The following is a 24789-nucleotide window of genomic DNA, read 5'->3' as shown; positions in this document are numbered from 1 at the left end:
TTTGTTCTGTAGAGCGGATATTTGTGCTCTGGCATGAAACACTTATTCAGGTTGTTGCATTACTTTAATCAATGTATCTTCAAATGACAGGCGTTACTGTGTAAACTGAAGTCGGCTAGAGAGATGTGTTTTATGGACTCTGTTGGGAGCTCAAAAGAAGACTCACTAACTATTCTATGACCTTTTCTGACTTTGATCTACCACCAGTAGAAAGTTCTACAACATTGACAGATTTATATATTAGAAAGTAGCGTCTGACATTTCCCAACGCCCGCTCATAGAGTTGGGGACGTTAGCAAACCCGTCATTAACAAAAGTCATTATTTTTGTAATGGGGGGAGTAAAAATCATAGCTATTACTTGGTCAGAGGTGAATAAATCAATTACAGCATCCTTCATTATTTGAACCGTTACATTTATTGTGGTTTTTTGATGTCCTGTAAAAACCAATAAACTGTGAAACATCAAGGACAATTTCATTGTGAGGAATCAAAGCCCTGCAGTGTGAGGCTGATACTAAGAAAAAAGCTTCAGTCTCTCCATGGCCGCTCCATCTTTGGGACAGATGCTTTGAATTAAAAGCCAGTCTTCAGGCTTTGTCAATAACAATGTTTACTTCAAAGACAAGTAGGAGGGGGTTACGCGAGTAGCCTTAAAGGTGAAAAAGTCGGCACTTAATGCTTTTGCTAGCAATATACAGAGGATAATAATGCATAATGTGAGTCTTTTATGTAATTCTAGAAAATGACCACACACAGAGAAAAAGTTAAAGTAGCATAAAGTATAATTCCCAGTGCTTTTATTCTTTACTGTGATAACAACATGAGTATGTAGTAGTATGATGTGTTATATAAAGTCAGACCTCCAGCCAGCAAAGTAAGAATGTAGGGGCAATGCTAATGTATCATGTGAACCAATAGAAATGCATGTTAGTTGTTCAGTAACTTAATCATGTTGTGATAATATTCATCAATAAGTCCTGTAACCACTTTGGTCATGACCTAAGTGTTTAATGGATTGCAATGACATATTTCTTGTCCACAGAATGACTCCTATTGTCTTGAGTGATCCCGACTTTTCCTCCAGGGCCACCATTAGCTTAACATTTGTGTTTTTTTGTAAGATAGCAACAATTCAACCCAGTCTCACGGCATTTTGTGTTATAGTCACGACATTTAATCTATTGATTCATGTTCACCAATACGATGTTCCCCTTTTTTTCGTGTCACACAGAACGATTTTAAAAGCAATGTATTTCTCAAAAAATCGAAATATCAATCAATAGATTAAATGTCGTAATACGAAATGCCGTGAGACTGGATTGAACAATTGGATGGTTCTCATAATTCCGATACAGACATTAATGCCTCCCTGGGGATACATTGTAATGACTCTGATCTTCACCTGAACTTTGATCTAGCTCCACCATTGACCATCAGAATATATAATAAGGTTTATGACTAAATTAGTACCATGCCCATCAGCCTAAGGCATACTTGTGTTCTCCGTTTAGTGCTAATTGGCAAGTGTTAGCATGCTAACAGTAACACCTGAAACTAAGATAGGGAACATGTCAACGGAACCAAATTGCAGAGGTGGGGGACTCAAGTCACATGACTTGACTCGAGTCAGACTCGAGTTGCATATTGTTGGACTTGAGACTTGCTTGACTAACATTGATAAAAGACTTGAGACTTGACTTTGACTTAAGACAGATGACTCGAAAGGACTTTATTTTTTAAATTAAATATTTGCATTTGTTTTTGTATTGTACGGAGGCCCTAAAGGGCAATGGAAAAAAAAAAGATACTGTATCTCGTTGGCACGAGAAAGTTACCGGAGCGCCAAGTAGGAAGTGGAGCACACAGGAGACAAGCGTTTCATTGCAGGCTGTTATGTTTATGTTGGGAAATGGCAGTCCATACATTATTTGAGATATATTTCGAACTCGGACTCTCATTCACTTCATGAAATCGCTACAGCACCAGGAGCCAGAGGCAGCGGGACGTGTAACTCCGCCTCTGAGAAGTGCAGCACCAGCGCGCAAAGAGCTGTGCCTTCACTGTGTTTACTTTCATTAAAACAGCTAAAGAGTGACCGCAGGCTGCTACTTTTTAACCACACACACCTCTACACACATCGAACTGCCCGATGAATCCCCCTATTACTCGTTTTATGAAGGAGATGTCCGGTCAACACATCCTCACTCCCAGGTCGGCCTATGTTGACGTTATGTCAAGTCCCCTGTGTCTGCTTTTTCCAACGCAAGGGGGGCGGCCCTTAACGTACATTTTCAACTTTCCGGGATGTCCATAGGCTTCTATATAGCTCCCTAAACGTATGTTGTCGACGACTTGAGATTGCGAGCGAATGCTACCCGCAGATCCATTCTCACAGCGTTTATCAACCTTTTTCTTACTCAATATCAAGCCACACTTATTGTTTTTACTTCTTTATTTTAATTGAATAATGTAGGACTTTTGTTGCCGTCAGTTATGGGGAGAGTAGGGGCTCAGAATACTGAAATCTGTATTGTTTCAACGTTTTTTCCTTCTAATGTTGTATTATTTTCTAAACCACACACTGTTATTTACTCAACAATAACACACAATTATCCTTGTGTTTATTTATTTGTTTGATTAATAAACACAAGTTGGAGTCCGTCAGGACCGAGGGTCGGAGCAGCTCATAGTAGCTTTAGAGAATTTTACACCCGGAAGTAAGTATTCTCTCCGCTTCGCTTGACAAACCCCGTGATAGTCCCCAAGCTCTGGGATTGGAGAGTGTGCTCCGAGGGTTACGCCGAGCGTCGAACAGCACTTGAAATGGGATGGAACCACGGCAGACTATCAAAAACTGGATTTGAACGGGTCCACCCCGTCCCCCCCTCCCCGTCTCCAGAACTACACATGCTGGCTATTGTGTGTTTCGCAACATGTTCTATGGCACGTCTCTACTGGGAATTGTAGTTTTAAAAGACGTTTTCGTATTTCCCATAATAAGAAGTTGCCAGTATTAAACTGTGTACATCCCTGGAGGTTTAGGGGATAGGAAACACTCACATTTAAAACATATAATTAATAAATGGGTGAAAATTGCTTGTGCCCATAATGGGCAGCATTAATATATACCCACATGCCAGCTAAGGTCAGAAGAGCTTTATTTAACAGCTGGTCTTATGTCTGTGACCCCTCCTGTTGTTAATTGATAAGCCTGAAACATTTACTTGTCAAGGTTCAGAGGCACATTTTGCAAATATGGCAGTAGCCATCGATCATCTTAAGATAAGATATTCTTTATTGATCCCAAGTTGGAAACATTTGCGTTACATCAGCATGTGTAACAGTTGTAAATATGCAGTGGTGTTTATTTGTAAATCATTTAGTATAATCACACAAATTCTGTGTTTTATATTTAATAATTCTGTGTTCTTTATTTATTGAATTTATTTATTTATTGTACAACATCAGGAAGATACGTCCCCAGCTGACTCAGAAAGCGACTCAGGTTCTGGTCCAGGCTCTCGTCATCTCACGCCTAGACTACTGCAACTCCCTCCTGGCTGGTCTACCTGCATGTGCCATCCGACCTCTGCAGCTCATCCAGAATGCAGCGGCTCGTCTGGTCTTCAACCTTCCTAAATTCTCCCACACCACTCCGCTCCTCCGCTCCCTTCACTGGCTTCCGGTAACTGCTAGAATCCACTTCAAGACACTGGTACTTGCTTACCATGCTGCGAATGGATCTGGCCCTTCCTACATCCAGGACATGGTTAAACCGTACACCCCAGCGCGTGCACTACGCTCTGCATCAGCCAAACGACTCGTTGCGCCCTCGCTGCGAGGGGGACCCAAGTTCCCATCGGCGAAAACACGTGGGTTTGCTGTCCTGGCTCCAAGATGGTGGAATGAGCTCCCCATTGACATCAGGACGGCAGATAGCTTGCACATCTTCCGGCGCAAACTGAAAACTCATCTCTTTCGACTCCACTTCGAGCGTTAGAACTATTAACGAAGCACTTTTATACTAATAAAGGACTGGTTTACCTAAAGCCAGTTGAGTAGCACTTGAAATGTTTGGCTCTATGAAACCTGATGTACTTATATGATTCTGTTTTCTTCAAGGTTGTGTCTTCCTGGTCGAATGTACTTATTGTAAGTCGCTTTGGATAAAAGCGTCAGCTAAATGCAATGTAATGTAATGTAATGTATTGAATGTTCAATACCTGACAAGGTCGGAGATGAACAACTTCGGTCACAGGTTCCTCAACAGTGCATTACAAGACATTTATCAATATGTGTGTATACCTCCACCATTAAACTGTCGTATTCTGCACATTTCTTATACTATCTACATACATCTTATAAGAGTATAATGCATATGTATAATATCAGTTAAAATAAGTGCTTACACATACAGTAGTTAACATTGCAGGAAAGCAATATATTAGTAGGCCTACTTTGTCAGGCTTAATATTTATAACCCCAAAGCTTTTTTCTTATTCAAAATAAGACCTTAACCTAAAGTATTCTTTAATGTTTAAATAAAGCCATATTAGTTTGTCTGTCTGTGTCTCCTATTAATATCTAATAATAAAAATAATACATTTCAATAACGTGCTTTAACCACCAGGTGTCCCTTTCTATCAGCTGTGAACCGTTATGGTGTACATATACCAATATACTGATTGGATCAAATATAAAAGTCAGCCGAATTAGTGTTGATACTGCAAGGAGACTTATATTGTGAAGATTTTGTTTAATTGCTGATATATTTATGATCCACGTCACATATTCAGTTTCGGCGGCAGTTGTTCCTGTTTGTCTAGAAGTCTTCTCATCAGGGCTCTATAAATAGAAAACTACGGCAGATATGTAATATTCAATGCAGCCGAACCGTGTATTACAATGCCGTTATGTGATGACTTTCAAAGAACACACTCGGAATAAAGTATCATTTTATTTTTAAAAAATGTTTTCGTATTTCAAATCAACAGGAAGTCCGGTTAACTAAAATGTCCGTGCGGAACAATACCCCAACCCATAGATGCGTGGGTGAATAATGTAATCACCACATTGCACACATCCCTTCACATTTAAATTTAAATGTACATTAAAGTATTTCGTGAGGCCTTCTAAAATGTTTTTAAATATAATTAGGGTTGTAGTTGAAGAGTTTGTAAATGATTGCGTTGCCAGGCAACGGCACGTCCATTAATACCAACCCAGTCTCACGGCATTTCGTGTTCACCAACACGATTTTTAATCTATTGATTCGTGTTCACCAACACGATTTGCCCCTTTTTTTCGTGTTGCACAGCACGATTTTAAAAGCAATGTATTTCTACTGCCTGTGTCAGTACCAGATATGTTCGGGCTACCAGATATGTTCGGGTGTATTTCCGTCGCATCCGTCATCCGTCATATGACGGATTGTACGGCAACTCAAGAGGGCCAACATACACGGTCAAATTCCGAACATTTAAACATAGCCTACACTTCATTCTTTACTTTGTCCGTTATTATATGTAGAAGATTATACTTGTTCTCCGTCATGTTGTTTCCATAGCAACAACTTCAAACAGGCATAGCCTACACTTCATTCTTTACTTTGTCCGTTGTTATATGTAGAAGATATACATTTTTTCTCCGTCATGTTGTTTCCATAGCAACAACTTCAAAGAATAACAACTAACCGCTAGCCGCAAAGCTAGCATCACAGCCACTGCTCCGTTTTCGGAGACTTTGCACACGTTTTTCACAAACATTTCCACACGCTAGGAGTACTTCCACTAGCTTCGTCTTGATCTGTAGATGTGATTTGATGTGTCGTGTGTCCCCCAACTCCTCTCCAAAGTTCAGATATTTAATAAAATACTCCTGAGTTTCCTGAATTTTAACGCCCAAAGCCAAGCACTAGGCCCTGGGTAAATTAAGAGGCTGATCTCGGGCACTTTTGTCCACTTTCCCTGGTGGTCGAAACTCAAGCCAGACATCCCTGGAATCGTCTCAGAGAGTAGATGATCAGTGGGGCCTTGTTTTTACTGAATGATGTGTTTTTTATGGGGAATTCAAATATGAGCTTATTTTTAGGATTTTCGGAGACTTTGCACACGTTTTCACAAACATTTTCACGCTAGGAGTATGGGAGTACTTCCATTCGCTTCGCCTTGATCTGTAGATGTGATTTGATGTGTCGTGTGTCTCCCAACTCCTCTCCAAAGTTCAGATACTATATACAAATACTAAAAGGTAAATAAAACATTAAACATAATGACAAAATAACAACCTGAAATATATATATTCTATCTACACATTTCGTAATTATCTAATCTAGTGGCCTTATAAAAGTGTTGGCTAAAGTAACGCAGAATATATATATTTTTTAATTGTAAATAATTAGAAACATTATTTATGTGCACAAGTACATGGGATCCCACCATAGCACCCCACACATAACAAGCTGTCTCGAGTTCCTCCGGCTGCAGTTCCGCAGACGGCTGGTGTGTGGCAGCAGAGCGCTGGGAGCAGAGGGAGGTGAGTATATGACGGATATGACGGATGACGGATGTGACGGAAATACACCCGAACATATCTGGTAGCCCGAACATATCTGGTACTGACACCTGCAGCACGTCTTTTTTCTCCGGTCGGGTCGAGGAAGACCGGAAACTGTGTGGTTCATAAAAACATGTTCTTACCATAGACTGTATATATAAATGGACGTAGGGGTCCGTGACGTCACCCATAGGATTCTGCAGAGTTGCCGTGAAACCCTTAGTAGGCAGAGTCGGCCACTAACGGCTCGACGGTGTCGTCAGAGTCTAACTCCCGCCTTCTCCAAATAAGGGCAAAGAGGCGGAGCTGAGGCGGAGCCGAGGCGGGACAGGGCGGGACCTGCTGCCAACGAGCGTGACGTTCGAGTCCTAGCTCAGGCTAAGAAGCTAAGCTAACATGCTCTCAGTATCAATCGAATGTAAAACATGATTGATGAAAGTAGTAAATCGGTCAGATTTGACCCGAAGACAACAGGAGGGTTAATGCCATATTCACTTAGTAACGCATGAACAACTTTTACAAATATTTCTATATAGTCTGTGTTGGTAAATGTCATCTAGGTTGCACATTTCCTGCTGAAATACATGCATACCAAGTCACTGCGTGGCACTTTGGTTTTGATAAAACAGTGTAGTTCCACTATATAAACGTTACATTCATAATCAAACGAGACAATCTGCAAGATAATTAGCTATTTGGTATTATTCTTAATGCTTGTCATTCACACGTTAATAAAATAAAATAAGTACCGATACATAGCAGAATAATTGTGGCGGTGTTCAGCTTAATAAGCCTTGCTCAACATCATTTATTTAGTTAATACTACAGCGGGCGAACCAAGTCCGCGTTACGATGCATTCCTTGATCTCCAGTTATAACGCCGGACTCCGCCGCTGGCCGAAGCTAACGGAGCCCCAGGGTGCTAGCTACGGCCGCCGGGACGCGCTAGCGAGCTAGCACCCTGCAGCCCCGTTAGCTTCGGCGGCGTGGACTCCGGCGGCCCACCCCTTTTAACATTTGCTCCCGTTTAGCATTATGGCCGTCATAGCCATATAGTATAAAAGTCTTACCCAAGGCTGAATCATAAACTAAACTGTATATATGTATAAAGGGTTACGTCCTTAGCTGGCTAATAAGCTACATAACAGGCTAAGCTAACAAGCACACAAACACCTGCTAACGGGGTTAACATGTGTAATATTATCATTTTACTCACCGAAAAAAGCTGAAAGTAGACTTCTTGGAAGATCTGTTAGTACATTCAAGCGCACAGCACGACATTTTAATTATCTGGTATTTGTAACAATATTCCCTAACAGGCACGATCACCACGAACACAGCTAAAGGATCAAGTACAGTAACTACAACTAACTAACGTTGTAGCCTCTATGGTTGTAGCCTAGCAGATTGGACAAGTTGCTGTTAGCTGACGGTGAGGCACGTATCTGTCAATCAAAGTGACCACGCCCTAATGTATGCACAAACTTTAAGACCTAATATAAATATAAAGGGTCGCGTTAGAAAACAATTCACTCCACAGATCCATAATCATGAAGGTGGAATCTAACTATATCGATAATAAAATGAATGGAGCCAGGGGTAGAAACATGTTTTTTCTGCTGTAAAATCGGGCATTTTAACATGGGGGTCTAGATGGAAATTGCTCCTTTCTGCAGCCATCGCCTATCGGCCAATAGATGAACTGCAGTGTGTGGCACATTCCGTATTGGCTTCCCGGCTCTACCACCACAGTTTGCCGCTTGGTTCTTACTCAATATCAAGCCACAGTTATGGCTTTATTTGAAATCGTATAATTTTGGACTTTTGTTGCCGTCTGTGAGGAAAATAAATGGTGCTCAGAGCCTCAGAATATGGAAATCTGTATTTTAAATATTTTTTTCCTTCTAATTCGATATTCTTTTCAAAATAACACACTGTTATTTACTCACCAATAACACACAATTATCCTTGCTTTGATTATTGGTTAATTCCATAATCTCTGGCTTTTTTGGCGTCCGTCAGGACTGAATTTCAAATAAAAATAAGCCGGAAACAGACGTAGGCCTATAAGGGACAATTTCGAGCATCATTGCGATTGTCAACATTTCTGAGTTTAGGATGGCCGAAGACACTACAAACGAACCCATAATCCCAGCTATCCGTTTAGGACTACAGTGCCCCGTAAGGTTACGCAGAGCGTCAAACAGCTGTGTGAAAGTGGAACGAAACCACGCCAGACTATCCAAAACTGGAATCGAACGCCCCCCAGAACTACACATGCTGGCTATTGTGTTTCGCAAATGTGTCTATGGGACGTCTCTACTGAACGTTTTCGTTTTCCGCACTATTAGGAAAGTTGCCAGTATTAAACACATTGGTGGGCAAATGCACAGCATTAATACCCACATGACAGCTCATTGTTACTTTGTAATTCTACTCCACTACAATTCAGAGGTTAACCCTGGTATTTTTACTCACTGCATTTATTTGAGTTACTTTGCAGATTCTGATTAATTATGGTGAAATATAAACAACCCTTAAATCGACTTTAGTTACACCTGAGTAAAATTCAGGTAAGGTGATTGTCAAGTGCCAACAATCAGGAGAGATATTTGATAGTTGGTGCTTGAGAAGAACTAAAACATGTATCTGGCAATTGACATGAATGGGAAACGAGTAATAAAGTATTATTCATTACTCGTTATTCTCTACTAATAGTTCATTAAAGACTGTATATTATGGCTTATTTTGCACATCCCCTTTCAAGATTTTCAAAGGTGTATTGACATATCATATACACAACTACGGTGTAGTTATGGCAATGAATGAAACACTTGGGTCAACAGGTTCCTCAACAGTGCATTACAAGACATCTATCAATATGTGTGTACCTCCACCATTAAACTGTCATATTCTGGCACATTTCTTATTCTATCTACATACATAAGAGTATAATTCATATGTATAATATCAGTTAAAAATAAGTGTTTCAACATAGTTAACATTGCAGGAAAGCATATATTAGACGTTAAGTACTTTGTCAGGCTTAATATTTATCGTAGATAGATACCCACCAAAGTTTTTTTCTTATTTAAAAGAAGACCTTAATCTGTTATTTAATGTTTAAATAAAGGTTAATTCGTTTTTCTGTTTTGCACCTCCTCCTATTAATATCTTTGTACCTTCGGCACTAAACTGTTTTTATTGTAAGATCACTTATAGTATCTTCTTGATTTTTTATATTCTATATTTATACTTTCCCCCTATGAAAGTATGTACTCTTAATATTTTTTTAATCAAATAAAAACACAATAATTCAATACGTGCTTTTAACCACTAGGAGATGCACACAAGGTACACACAGCCATAATAACTTTTTATATATTAGTGTAGGACACTTTTGTTTTCGTACAACATCTGACAATGTTGTAGTTTTATGCATGCTTTCACATAATTTTACAGCATATTGCTATACTATTTCAGACTCAGTATTTACATTCTTACATTCAAAGAAAATCAGTAATATCTTTAAAAACTACAGTCCTTTTATATCAGCTGTGCACCGTTATGGTGTAAATATAACCTATCTGTGAATTAGATCAAATGTAAAAGTCAGCCGAATTAGTGTTGATACTGCAAGGAGACGTATTGTGTGAAGAGAAAATTGAAGATGTTGTTTAATTGTTGAATATATTTATGATCCACTCAAGTATTCAGTTTCGGCGGCATTTTCTCAGTTTTTCCAAAGGTCTTTCTCATCAGGGCTCTATAAATAAAGAACTACGGCAGATCTGTAATATACATGCAGCCGAACCTTGTATTACAATGACGTTATGTGATACTTTTCAAAGAGAAAAGCAAGAGCGCTCGGAATTAAGTATTATTTTATTCTTTTAAAATGTTTCCGGATTTCATATCATATAAACACCAAATCCCCAGCATGCATTGCGGCTAAAAACATCCAATAAGCGAGCTTAAAACCATAGCTGAGATCTTGGGTAAATCGCTCGAATGCCTACGTCTGTTTCCGGTTATTTTTATTTTGAAATTCAGTTCCTGACGGACGCCAAAAAAGCCCGAGATTATGGAATTAAACCAATAAATAAAAGCAAGGATAATTGTGTGTTATTGGTGAGTAAATAACAGTGTGTTATTTTGAAAAGAAATAACAAATTAGAAGGAAAAAAATATTTAAAAAAATACAGAATTTCAGTATCCTGAGGCTCTGAGCCCCATTTATTTTCCTCACAGACGGCAAACAAAAGTCCAAAATTATACGATTTCAAATAAAAGCAAATAACTGTGGCTTGATATTGAGTAAGAACATGTTTTTATGAACCACACAGCTTCCGGTCTTCCTCGACCCGACCGGAGAAAAAGACGGATGCAGGCAGTAGGAAATACATTGCTTTTAAAATCGTGCTGTGCAACACGAAAAAAAAGGGGCAAATCGTGTTGGTGAACACGAATCAATAGATTAAAAAATCGTGTTGTGAACACGAAATGCCGTGAGACTGGGTTGTTTAATACAGCTACCGATACAGATTTCAGTATTTGAGCCCCTACTCTCCCATAACTGACGGCAACAAAAGTCCGACATTATTCAATTAAAATAAAGAAGTAAAAAACAATAAGTGTGGCTTGATATTGAGTAAGAAAAAGGTGATAAAACGCTGTGAGAATGGATCTGCCGGGTAGCATTCGCTCGCGATCTCAAGTCGTCTACAACAATAGCCTACGTTTAGGGAGCTATATAGAAGCCTATGGACAATCCGAAAGTTGAAAATGTACGCTAAGGCCCCCCCCCCCTTGCTTTGGAAAAAGCCGACACAGGGGACTTGACATAACGTCAACATAGGCCGACCTGGGAGTGAGGATGTGTTGGTCCGGTCGCTTAGGCGCATGGTATGTGTGTGTTGTTTGTGCCTCTCTGCTCAGCTCTGGCGTGTGGTGTGTGTAGTGTGTTGTGTTGTGTGTGTGTGTGTGTGTGTGTGTGTGTGTGTTGTGTGTGTGTGTGTGTGTGTGGTGTGTGTGTGTGTGTTGTGTGTGTGTGGTGTTGTGTAGTGGTGTGTTGTGTAGTGTTGTGTAGTGTGTGATGTGTAGGTGTGTGTGCGTTGTGTGTGCTTGATGTGTGGTGTGTGTGATGTGTGTGTGGGTGTGTGTGTGTGTGTACCCATTTTCAAATTAAAGCCGATGAACAGTAATTTACACACATCTGGCAACTCTATAGTATGAGGCCTATTGTGGGTGTTCGCAAATCAAAAAATGAAATAAAGTGCGTTTAATCTATAATGCTTGGCACCTGTCTGCACACAAAGCACACACGACACTCACACACATATCATGCGCCCTGGTAGCGACTATTCCGTTGTATTGGGCTTTGATACAATGATGTATTTGTGGCACAGACACAGTTAGGAAACAATGACAGAACAGTGTCTATGGGGAGCACCTTAGAACAGGAACCATGGAGGAATGATGTGACCCTGCTGAAGGGGAGCCAGGGGCAGGAGGCTTAACATGTTGATGTAAAATATTTGTGTTACTCCTGTTATCACTTTAGAGCCCTTTTAGAAACTTATAGGGTTATCATTTCAGCGCCCCACGCTACATTGCTGTTTATGTTGAAAATAAAACAAAACTTTTCATAACCACAATATTTTAACTGATTTAAATGCGGAAACTGCATGGGGTTATTCATCAGAATGTTGTTGGAATTGACTTGTGACTTGCTTGACCTGAGCAATGACTTGACTTGACTTGCTTGACTCTCACCACAGTGACTTGGGACTTGCTTGAGACTTGTAGGTCAAGACTTGAGACTTGCTCATGACTTGCACATGTAGGACTTACTCCCACCTCTGCCAAATTGGCATAAGCTCAAGGCACCAGTGTCCAAAAGTGCCACCTCAAAAAGCTGCCGACATGAATATAAACTTGTAGGGCCCTATTCTACAAACTGGAAAAGTAGCTTGCAGTGCAGATGTATTGCTTGCTTCATACAAATAGCAGTTGTTATCTTTACATTTAGCATTAACATTGTGTAAGTAGGAAATGTTCTGTCCCAGTGCATTGTTGGGGTACTAATTTATCAAGCCAAATTGATTGTACAACCATTTTCTAAAGCAAGTTGCACAGTATAATTAATGAGTGAATATTTGAAATTGAAAGGTATGCCTACATATGCACGTTCACAACACACAGCCTGTTACACTAACATGGACGCGCAGCAATACTCCTCCTCCTCCTCCTCCTCCTCCTCCTCCTCCTCCTCCTCCTCCTCCTCCTCCTCCTCCTCCTCCTCATTTAAATAGGTTATCAGTGCATTTGCTGATATGCCGTCAAATTGAGTTGTTAATGGTAGAGAGCATTGCTGCTTTTGTATCGGGTCCGTTTGAGCACTCATACTTCACACACAATCAGATCCGTTTGTTGCAGCAGAAAAACTCAAATGTCTCAGGCACGTCTGGCCTTAAAAGGGAAAAGAGGATGACATTGATTGGTTTGGTTCACCCTTAACACATAAATGATTAACTAAAAGACAAAGTACAACCCCTTTACGCCTTGGGTCTCACTTTGGTAATGATATGCTGTGGAGTTGGACATGCCCTCAATGCACCTGCACCATGCACTATATACTGTAGACCATGTGCTTTATATTACTGTAATACTGTATAGCCCCTGCTATCTGCAGGTTGCATGTATGTCTAGAATGAAGTCACTTGCCCCCCTGTTGAAATTAACTCGATTTGACTTCAAAGTACTTAGGTGAGTACTTATAAAGAGAACTGGCTTTAGTGTCAGTGAACTCATCATGTAGAAATGAGCTCATCATTAGCCTCTACAGTATATTTTATTGCGAGAATCCTCTCTCCATGCTCTTAACACAGATATGAAGTTCACAGAAATGAACTCAACAAACCTTGTGAAGCAAAGGAGATCATTATATTGGATCTGGTACATTGATAAATATACATTGCAGAGGTTACAAAATACATGGAAACCAATTGTTATCCAGATTGATGTTCATGTTTGTGTAATATAACAATGGCAGCATCACATGAACAAAGTACCCTTTTACGTCTCTTGAATGTAGAATAGACATTAGGACATTATTTCCATTTTTGATCTCCACCTTTCTGCTCTTGTGTGTGCCGCTGTCAGATGACAGATAGTTATAGTGATTGGGCAGTGCTCTGACCAATCGAGCGTGTCTGTGAGCAGTTAATTGAATTTCATGAGCGAATACTTCTTGTCCTGCTGACTGTCCAGTGGGACACTCAGCTGCATCGATCTTCAGCATCCCGGCCACTGTAAATCTCCATGAATATCTCCAGATTGTGCTGTCAGTGCGGTGGCGAGATAGCGATGCGGCCCTTGCTCGGGTCCCTTGAGGTTTTCCTCCCACATGACGTGGAACAGTCCTCCATGTTGGCTTGTGAGGGTAAAGAATACACACAAATGAATGTGCAGAAATGGGTTTTAACTACTGCTGCTCATTTATATGCTAGACTCAATCAAGTCTTCTTTTCCTTCTTTATTTCCCTTCTTCCATTCCGTACACACAGACGCAGATTCCAAGCCAGACATTTCTTCAGACAGCTTTTTTGTTGTTTCAGAGCACACAGAGGGATTTGAGGATATGAGTGACATGCTCGCTCATCCGTAGGAAAGCAAAAAAGGCATATTCATTTCAGAACGGTCTACCCTCTGCACGAATCAAGGCTGCAGCTAACAAGGACACGTCTGTCTGCATTCAAATCTACAAGCATTGTCCATCATCCATAGCAAAGCTTTATGCAAATGGCCAGAGAAGCCGCTTTGCGTGATCTCATGATATCCCGAAGGGGCGAGACCTCCATATCAGTCGAATCCCAAACTTGATACGCATGATGCTGTTATGTGAAGAAGCTAGAATGTTATGTGTTGACTTGCTTTCAGCTGGTGCAGTGTGTGAAAAGGGAGAGCACTTTTTTCAATACAGCCCACCACTTTGTAGTTAGACCAAAACCATGATACCTTTGTTTGAGACATGTCTGCTTAATGACCATAAATCACACTTTACACCAATCAAATTGTTCTTGACTTTCAAGCCACCCCTCTGCGATCATTTAGTTCATGGATTTGTTTGGATTATTATTTTGTTAACAAACTGAAGACTAAACACTTTACACAGCTGTTGCTCTTGTAAGCAAAATGTTCCCTGATTTGTTTTTTTTCGTCCTGGAAGCAGATCGCCTGAGAGACAATTGAAAAATTAGGCCGAAAGGGATTTTCTGAAGAGGAGGATAAACACAACTTTAGTGAAAACCCATCTTTAAAACAGGCTCAACTGATATTAGAAAATGCGAGAACAATGTGTTTAACTGAAAGGAAAAAAGGCAGTATTTTTGCTTGTTCATTGCACATTGAATAGTTGTAGCATAATGACACAATCCACATTGAGATTGGTGTTTTATGAACATGTATACACCTATATAATTACATCTGCAAACATGTAGCAATCTCCCTTTCACAATAAAAGCCCTAGACATGTACACTGCATCACTTCCTAGGCAGCCCAACAAAATAGCTCAAAACTGGAGAATGTACCCGGCAAAAGGTCCCATGATTTAGGTGGTAAAGAAATAACCATATGATACATATTGTGTCTGTTCATTCTGTTCATCTGTAACTGGAATGTATTTTTTAGTTGTAGGAATGTCTGTACATTTTGCCTGGTTAAAAAAACTAGCATATTTTTCATACGTGACGTACATGGCAGTATCCTTTTTAAATCAGACCAGGGGGTGGGGAGGATTGGGAGCAGCTAGTGGTGAGATACAGGAAAACTGTGGTTAATCACTATGTGACACCCTCTTCATTGATCTTATCCATGGATTTCATCGGATGTTTGTTTACAATTTTAAGACAAAACACTTGACACAGAACGTTGGGCATCTTGTCTATTGTATTGCCTACATTTAGTCTCATGTCATTCCTGATGCTGTTGGTCTTGTAAGTTAAATGTGATTTGATGTTCATCCTGGAAGCAGATGGAATGAAGACACTGGCAGGTAATATGATGAAAGGGATTTTCTAAAGCGAAGAAAAGAAAAACAAGACTCAAGCTAAAACCTATCTTTAAAATAGGCAGTACTTTTTGCTTAAACGTGTCATTATGTAGTAAATGTTGATTGCACAATTTAATGGCCGTAGCATAATGACACCAACCGCATTTAGATGAGCATGTCTCTAACTATGCAATAATGTCTGCCAACAGGTAGTAATCTCCCTTTCACAAGAACCCTACAAATATAAACTGCATTACTTCCAAGTGAACTCAAAAAATAGATAGCAGCTTAACAAAACAGCTACAACTGGAGACTCTACCTGGCAACAGATGATAGTGATCAACACAGAATCATAGCATAGCGTATTTGACAGTTATAGGAATTCATGTACATTTTCCCTACTCAAACGTATGCAAAAAAAGATGTTTATCCTTGACTCCAACCTATCATGTAGGTGCTGAGTCTGAGTGACACCGTCAGGCTGCAGAATACAACCACTACCAAAAACAAGCCTTACACATCCTGTAATGATAGAAACAGCATTTGGCAGTCTCTCATTCTAACACACTTGTTGTCTCTCCGCTTTTAGCTGAATGTCCCCCGAGATGATATGAGGTTTTATTTTTAAATCAGCTGTAGAGCAGGAGGTGGGGACGAGCTGATAATAACCGAGAGGAGCTCATAACAGTGAGATACATGACATGTATGTAGAGTAGGGTATTGACATAATCGTGATAATGCAGCAATCTGTTAGGGTTAGGGTTGAGAGTCTGAGCCCTGCCACTCTCTAAGAATGATAGACAAGTGAAACTGGGGAAAGCACCATCTTTAACAGCCTGCATCGATAGCATTTGCCTGCTCTAATTAACTCTTATCTGGTAATTGTTTAGCAATTATCCCCTGATAGTTCCCATCAATGAATCCTGGTAGGCGAGACACTAGTGACTGATGGCTTCCTGACATTTCGTGTCTGTTCTGAAACGCTGAAAGGCAGGGATCTGAATGACATACTGTGGTTATTTTTTGCAGGTTTCTATCAGAAATAATAATGTGCGGTTTCAAAAAGCAAACACATGTGAGTTGACACAGGAGTATGTCTCCGCTTCTTCGACTTAATGTGTCCATTTATGAAAGCTCCTTGTCTTACAGCATTTATTTCCGTGTGACTGAAAAACTGCGTCTTTCGTTGATCTCTGAATAGGTTCCGCTTTGTTGCGGGATGAAAGCTTTCTTTCAATGTCTTGTGGATTTGTTTTTTCTTCCCTTACACCTTTGAAACACTCGTCATATACACCTGAAATAATATTCCTTTTGATGTTGTCAGCGGCATATCAGTTACAATAGCTTGATACTTCATCTAAATGAGCTGTGCCCCTTCTGCACAGCTGTTTACATTATGTAAGTTACTGGGTATACCTGCGAGAGATGAAACGCTTCTCAATCCAACATGTCGTTGAGGAAATATAACCTTCTTCATTCTTTTCTAACGTCAATGCAGTTGACGTTGTGCCATTTAGCGGTTTCCAAGTACCTGGATTCCCATGTGTGCCTTTCTGTTTGTCATTTATCAGAGGCTGCTGTGCCCTCTCCAGATACCTCATTCTCCTCACAAAGCCAACCCCCCCTGAGCACACGGATAACAAAACTCCCTTACTCCTACAGGCAATTCATCCCCTACTGACCCATTTGTTTTCACAATCTGACAAGTGTGATTTAAGAACTGCGGTAGGCCAGGAGTGCAGCGGCCATGTCTGGATCCACTGCTGCGGGACCTTCAAATTCAGCAACACCTCCAATTTGATACACTTTTTACTCCACTGACATCAAACTAAGACAAATCGATGAATTTACATACCTTGCCTGAAGGTTTCACCGAAGTCTAGCTGACTTATTTTCTGACTTGATAAATTGTTCTTGCTGGCGGTGTCAGTATTATTCAGAGAGGAAGCCACTGAGCACAATGGATGCATAATGTGTGTGCTGCACGTGACACATAGCAAGACCATATCTATACTCAAACATTTGGTAACAAACCACAAGCATCTGTGTGGCCTCTGAATAAAACATGACGTATTAGCCTTTTTCTGTGCTCTTTTGTCACGTGTGCGAGCTTTTAGATGTAAAAAAGACTATTCAAAGTTAGCAGCGCAGCATTGACATAAAAGGATATCCATTATCCAAGTCATTTACTCCGGCTTCTATGTTTTCAAAGAATTTTGATCTTGCTATTCACCGACTGGTTAATGTGTCTCCATTAAGGCTCTGTCACAATAGTAGAGTGTGGAAGGCCCATAGCTGATGTGTTTTTGTCCAATACAAAATGCCACCCCCTATTTCGACTCTATTGGGTTGACTCTGTTTTCCCGTTGCTTAAGGTTTTCGAACCACAGTGACCGAAAGTATTTCAGTGTGCTGCAAATCTGGCCTTCTGTAGCTGTGTAATGTTTTACCTTGTACTGCATTATGACTAGACAGTAACTTCTGTCTAACTACCTAAGAGTGGCAGTAAGTAACTGGTGTCATTACTGGAACTGAGTACTTTATTTGTGTGCGTAAACTTTTTACATTACATATTTCCTGAGCGGGTTATTAATTCCACTTTTGCTTTATAGTTTGAGCAGACACACTTTACATAACACATTCAATTACATCCAATAACTCACACATTTAACCCTGGGACATTTATATTTTAGTAGTTGATCTTAAATTGTATGTAGAACAAACCTGTTAAGCTTGCAGCAACACGAAAAAACGGTATCATTAAAGGGGCCCTATACCGCTCATTTTAGGTTCATATTTGTATTTAGTGCCTCTACTTTGAGACGTGTCCATGCTGCCTGTGCTGCAGCACCTCTTTTCACCCTCTGTCTGAAACCAGAGCCCAGTCTGCTCTGATTGGATAGCTGGCCGGCTCTGTTGTGATTGGTCAACTGCTTAGAGATGTCCCGCCCCTTAGCCTATCGGTTCTATAGGTGTTGGAGCGCTAGCCAATAGAATCAGGAGTTACGCAGTGATGTCACTATGTAAACAAAGGAGTCAAATGGAGGCATTTCAGGCAGGGGGGAGTGTGTGGGAGAGAAACTCCCTCTGGAGGGAACTTTGGGATTTTAGAGATTTGCAAACCATTTACATGCACACAAACCTATAACACTACAGGACAGGGGAAACACCAAAAAGCATAATATTGCCTTTTTAAAGGAATACTTTACCCACAACATTGTACATCAAATACTCACTCTCTATACCCTGAAATGTATGTAGAAACTTCTTTTTCTAGCATAGCTCCAAGGTGAGTATGAACAGCCAAAACAGCATAAAGGAAAATCAGAATAGCTATATTATCCATTAAGAGCTCTCACACAACCAAGGATGTACAATCCAATGTTGTGTGTCAATTAGGATAAATTCAGGGATATGTACTATAATATATATACTATATTTTGCGAACCTTTGGGGACAGAGCCTTCAGTGTGGCAGCCCCCACCCTCTGGAACGCTCTCCCTGCGGAGATCTGCAACATCCAGCATGACGCCTTCAAAGGGCCCTCAAGTCCCATCTGTTTGCTAAGGCCTTTGGCCCCTAATCTATTTGTTGTTTTTGTCTGTCTGACTGTTTGTCTGACTGCCTTTTGTTTTTGTTATGTTTGTTTCTACTCCTGTTCTTCTGTGTAAAGCGACCATGGGTCTCATGTAAGGCGCTATATAAATCCAAGCTATTATTATTATTTTACTGTGTTAAGTAGGTTTTTAAATGTTCAGTGTGATCATTTATACAGGACACACAAATCAAATATGGCTGTTGTGCAGTCAGAAGAAACAATCATCATCGCTGATATCGTTTGTCGTACACAATCCTTACTTTCAGACTGCTCAAATAACCGATTATCCCAACGACAAGTTAGCGGTATACTTGGTGAAAAATAAGTCTTTTTGTACAGTGGGTTGTTCACCGGAGGAATCCCAACAGCTGCTGTGTCCATTGCTTTTTTTTTATAAGTGCACCATTGGGGAGCAATTTGCAATACTTGTAATCGTTATCGCACTTATGCACTCAAAGTGTATCCACAAATGAAAGCCTGATCAAGTGTGACTTATTCCGTGTGATTTAAAGAGAAACTTGATGTTTTGGGGAAATAGTGAGCTTACTGTACCACTGGATACATTTGTTTTTGATTGTATTCTGTTAAAGTTTGTAAATAGATTATTTAAAACACTTTTGCTTTTGTAAAACTAGCCATTTACTTCAATTCTTTGTTTACCGTTGAGGCATGTGAGTTAGATTTTCCAAAACAAGGTCATACAGGGTGAATTCCTAGAACTACTAAAGTTGCCATCATTTCTTCTATCTTCAAAATCGTAATATTGTTTTGTCCTATCTTGGTTGTTGTCTGGGAGCTCTGGTGCATTACGAAAAGCAGCATCCAGATACAGTAGTGACACCACTGATTAATGGGGTTTGACACTTTTGTTGTTTTGTTTATTCCCCTACAACCCACAACGTCATAAATGTTTTTCTTGTTGATTTATGCTCCACTTAATCTTGTCCTGCCACATCTGTGAGCGTATCGCCCTACGTCTGATCTTGAGAAAAGTGCTTCTGAAGGCGCATCATCCTGAATGTAATGCAAACTGATAATAAAGAGCGCACTCATTACGAACTGTGTTCAAATGACTGTAGCATTACCGCCTATCTCAGCCCAGCTAACAGAATGATGCTCCACGCCGCCTGTCCTGTCATGGTCTCCAACGTTATCACACTTCCGTCTGAACAGAGAACAAATCTACATATTGCAGATCAAGGGCAAACTACAGTAAGCGGAGCCAGTCACTCACGATAAGAATCTCTCCTATTTGTTTGTTGCTATGAGAGAGGGAGAAAACGCAGATCCCCATCAGAGGACAGTTTTTTCCACACTTTGCTGTTTTTGTTCTCTTCACTTATCAGCATCTGATGATTTAAGTGGAGGTAGGCAGTTAGTTTAACAACCTAGAGATATCCCCCCTCTGATTTGCATAGATATGCAAATGTCCCGGGTTACAGTTGAGGTGTCGACACGGGGGATCTGTGTGTGTGTGTGTGCCTGATACAGTATATAGGTCATTGTTTTTGGTGTTCCTCCGCTGATGGATACGCACTGTACTCAGAGCCAGATGCTTACGCAGCCCAAAGTTATTTATGCTGCTACAGGGTGTCATACAGGGTTTACTGACTGATGCACTTTTATGTAGCTGTAACTATGTTCTACTGTGTGTAAGTAATGTTATCCCTCAGCTACTGATTTGTGTTTTGTGTCCAACATATAAATCTAGCTGTTATGTTCAATAAATTAACTCGGAGGCTGTTTTCTGGCTCTAAAGGTAGATTTTTCAGTCGTTTCATTTCCTAACTGCACAGTGTAAGGAAATGGATGTCTTCTTAGGGAATGTTTAGTATGTGCTTTTCTTATTTGTCTATAAGGACTTTCCCAGTAACCCGACATTTGGCCATTTTTAACAGTTTTTATTTAATTAAATGTCACTATCTATATTATGCTCAGTTATCAGCACATATCCATTGTTTAATTGAGTGTTCTTTTACTAACTTGTCAATTACAGGTTTGATTTAATAAAATGACAAACAAATGTCATCATAGTTACATCATTTTTTATGTTTTAGGATTTGCAATAGCTTGTAATGACTTCACTAAACAGAGGGCTGACAGTGGCATTTGCATCAGGGCCTATCACCTATATTACATTTTAAAATAGCATACCACCTGCCATTAACAAGATCCCTATATTTATTCCATTAAAATGACCCATCTCAATCATAATATGACATGTTGAATTATTTATTTAGTTTTTTTCAACCTTGAAATGTTTTTTCATATCAGTTTATTGTCACTTACATGTTCCTCTTTTCTTCAGAATCATTTAATTTACAAATGACATTGATTTAGAGAGGGAAAATGTACACAAAAAAAGAAAACCCTATTAGAAAGGGCATGCACATAATATTTAAAAAAAAAAAAATACATATATATTCCAATTGTACAACTAACATTCGTAACACATTTACATATTGCACACAATTGTTATTGCACAACAGTGGTGTTGTATTCTGTGTTTGTTTTTTATCTAGGGACTACAGTTGTTAATTAGCATTTTTGCTAACTCTTTCATATTGAAGTCCATTAACGTGCTACGCTCTCATAAATAAACACTTTTTTTATTTTCCTTCCCTTGTTTCCAGCACCCCCTCCCAGCCCAAACGTCACCCTGGAGGGCCAGTACCACTGCCACCAGGGGCCGGGGATCCCCCTGGACAAGCTGTGTGACTTCAGCACAGACTGTCCGCTCGGCGATGACGAAGGCGACCTCTGTAGTGAGTACACTGTGATACACGAGCACAGCTGAGAAAGTGCAAGAGGAGTGTCTGCTGGCCTTACTGCATTCATGTCGGGATCAAACCCGTGTAAAACTCCTCATCCGTGTGAGCTGTCTTTAATGAAGCCGTTGCATCCTGCTGCCTATCGGAGCAACAACTGAGCGCCTGCGAAAAACAGAGAGGCAAGGGGGAAGGCAGAAACAAATGCAGCGTGTCTATCTTGACTAGCATTTCTCACCCTTGACAAACTCCATGGTTGTTATTTCTATCTCTTTGCACATTTTTGTCCTGTGTGTGTGTGTGTGTGTGTGTGTGTGTGTGTGTGTGTGTGTGTGTGTGTGTGTGTGTGTGTGTGTGTGTGTGTGTGTGTGTGTGTGTGTGTGTGTGTGTGTGTGTGTGTGTGTGTGTGTGTGTGTGTGTGTGTGTTGAGGTGTTCATGTTTTAGTCCTGTACTAGCATGCGTGCATATTTACATTTTCCTCACGGTTAAATGATACACAGTTCAAAACTCCTACCCCCTACTGTTTATCTTTTAATGATGTAGTTTGATTTCACAGTTTTTCACCCGTACTAAAATGACCAGAATGAATTTGCCTGCTACCCACAGCGCAGGTCAGCCTCCCATGTGGTGCTTATTAAAACGCTCATAGGTTTGCTAACAGTAGGAGCTGAGAGATAAGAGGCTAACGAGAGGGTGAAACTCCCAGCCAGGCGCTCTTTCACTTCCTGCTGAAGGACTTATCAGGGCTAATTGGCCTGAGGGGATAACCCAAGGGTATAATCTCCATTTGAACGTCATAAGAGTGGGTACGTGTCTGTGTGTTACATTTTGATTGTGGAAGCCAGAAATGGTAATTTGAGACAATCAGAAAAATACAAATCCGGCTAACCATTGACTACTTTCTGTTACCATCTTTCTGTTACCATCTTTAACAACTTCTATTCAAATGATGTAAAGAACATAATAAGACTGGTAATAGTGTATTCAGGTCAGTAACAAGAAGGGAGACTGGGATGATACTTGACACAAACGTATGGGTCTTAGAAGGGAAATGTTTTCCACTTATTTCCACATAACACCGTGTACAAATGCAAACCATTTATTATCAATCAAACAGTCAGAAAAATGTATTAATCCCATGGGGAAATTACATTTTGTGAAAATTGCAACATATTAGAATAACAAAAATGTTTATTTTTATAAACATACATTTAATTAAAAACTTGCAATTTTTCAATATTCCTGTGCGTCTTTGGCACAGGAACGAGGCAGGACGTCCTCCACAGCTCAGGGACCCTCGGAAGACCCAGGCTCATGGTGAAGACATGGTGAAGCTCTCAATGCAATCCCTGTCGGCCAAAACATTAGACGACACTCCAGATATTCTTACGTTGCCCACTATTACAATAGTAAGTCCATGGGCTTTCAAAACGGAGAAAACGTTCCCTGAAAGAACAGATTTTTTATTTACTGTATGCCAGAGGAAGTTAGCATGTTACGCATTGAATGCTAACTTCCTGTGAAATTAGCGAATGAGCTAACAGGCTATTTATTCAATTCAGTTGCTTGGCTACGTTGATAGTAAAATTGTGCCTGCCCTACACATTGTAAAAAGTAGTTAAATAAAAGTGGGTTCATTATGACATTCATATTATTTCATTTATTTGCCTATATTCATTGAGGAAAACTTTGTGGAAACAAGTTGTCAGGAAATATTACGCATGTGACAGCTCTTTTCTCCTCGTCTCCACACACCTTTCCGCTGAGCGCCCAGATCATGCTGGGAGTGCACAGATGCATGAAGGCCAACTGTCATTTGAATCTCTCTCTGTCTCTCAATCCATTCTTAAATTAGATTTACCCTTTATCGGTTTTGATCGAGGACAAGGACTGACAATCCATAGTTGATTTGTGAGTCCGCTGTGATACTCACACATGTGTCTCTTTCCTCTCGCTGTCTGCGGTACCTAAGGCTCTGCATTTGTTCCATGTTCATCTCCATCACTTGTCACAATTACCCCCCCGCTATCCGAATCAGATACTGTTCTCTGATGCCCTATTCTCTATGATCTTCATCTGATTTGATCAATGTCAATCCTTCATAAGATGTGCCAAGGCTCATTAATGGGAAAAAAGCAAAGAGGAGGCAAGGAGGAACACACTTAGCTGGTGTCAATCACAAAGATCCCTGATTTATAAGGAAAATCTAATCCCTGTGTATCTCCCCCACTGCCCTGCCTCAGCATCATTATGCAAGAACACATCCTCCACACTTTGAGTCAGAACTGCCTGTACTTAATCTTGTCAGCCAAAATTCTTCTGACACCCCACTACTTTGCAACACTACCGTTTCCCTGCAACTACAGAGAAATGCCGCTTAGATCAAAGATGGATGCCTGCAGAAATGTTAAGTAGTAGGTCCTGCCCAGTAAGACCAGTGGTAAGATGTCTTTGATGTCTTTTGTTGTTTATCCATGGTAGCCATTAATGATGCTATCGTAACCACCAAGTCCTTCTTTGGTAGATACCTCAACCAAATAAAATAACTGCAGTTATTGTCCGTGTTACAACAAAAATGGTAAATGGACTGTACTTATTCAGCGCTTTAACCAGTCTTTACGACCCCTCAAAACACTTTACATTCTACAAGTCATCATTCACCAACAGTGTTGGGCAAGTTACTTCCAAAATGTAATACAGTACATATAACTTATTACTGTTGTAATAAGTTACATTACAATATTACTGTCTCTGAAATGTAATGAGTTACACTACTTTTATATTACTTTTGAGTTACTTTCACCAAAATAAC

The 24789-nt window shown here is 40.1% G+C and overlaps 1 protein-coding gene across 1 annotated transcript in view; it reads left to right on the top strand.

The window, feature by feature from the left end:
• alk (ALK receptor tyrosine kinase) overlaps positions 1-24789 on the top strand; it is a 516591-nt gene that overhangs the window by 398487 nt on the left and 93315 nt on the right. The window contains 1 exon segment of the mRNA XM_034205980.1: positions 21842-21973. Within this exon segment, the coding sequence (XP_034061871.1) occupies positions 21842-21973 (132 nt within the window).

Source organism: Gymnodraco acuticeps, unplaced genomic scaffold (assembly GCF_902827175.1).
Source record: "Gymnodraco acuticeps unplaced genomic scaffold, fGymAcu1.1, whole genome shotgun sequence".
Taxonomy (NCBI): Eukaryota; Metazoa; Chordata; class Actinopteri; order Perciformes; family Bathydraconidae; genus Gymnodraco; species Gymnodraco acuticeps.
This window is presented reverse-complemented; position numbering and strand designations above follow the sequence as displayed.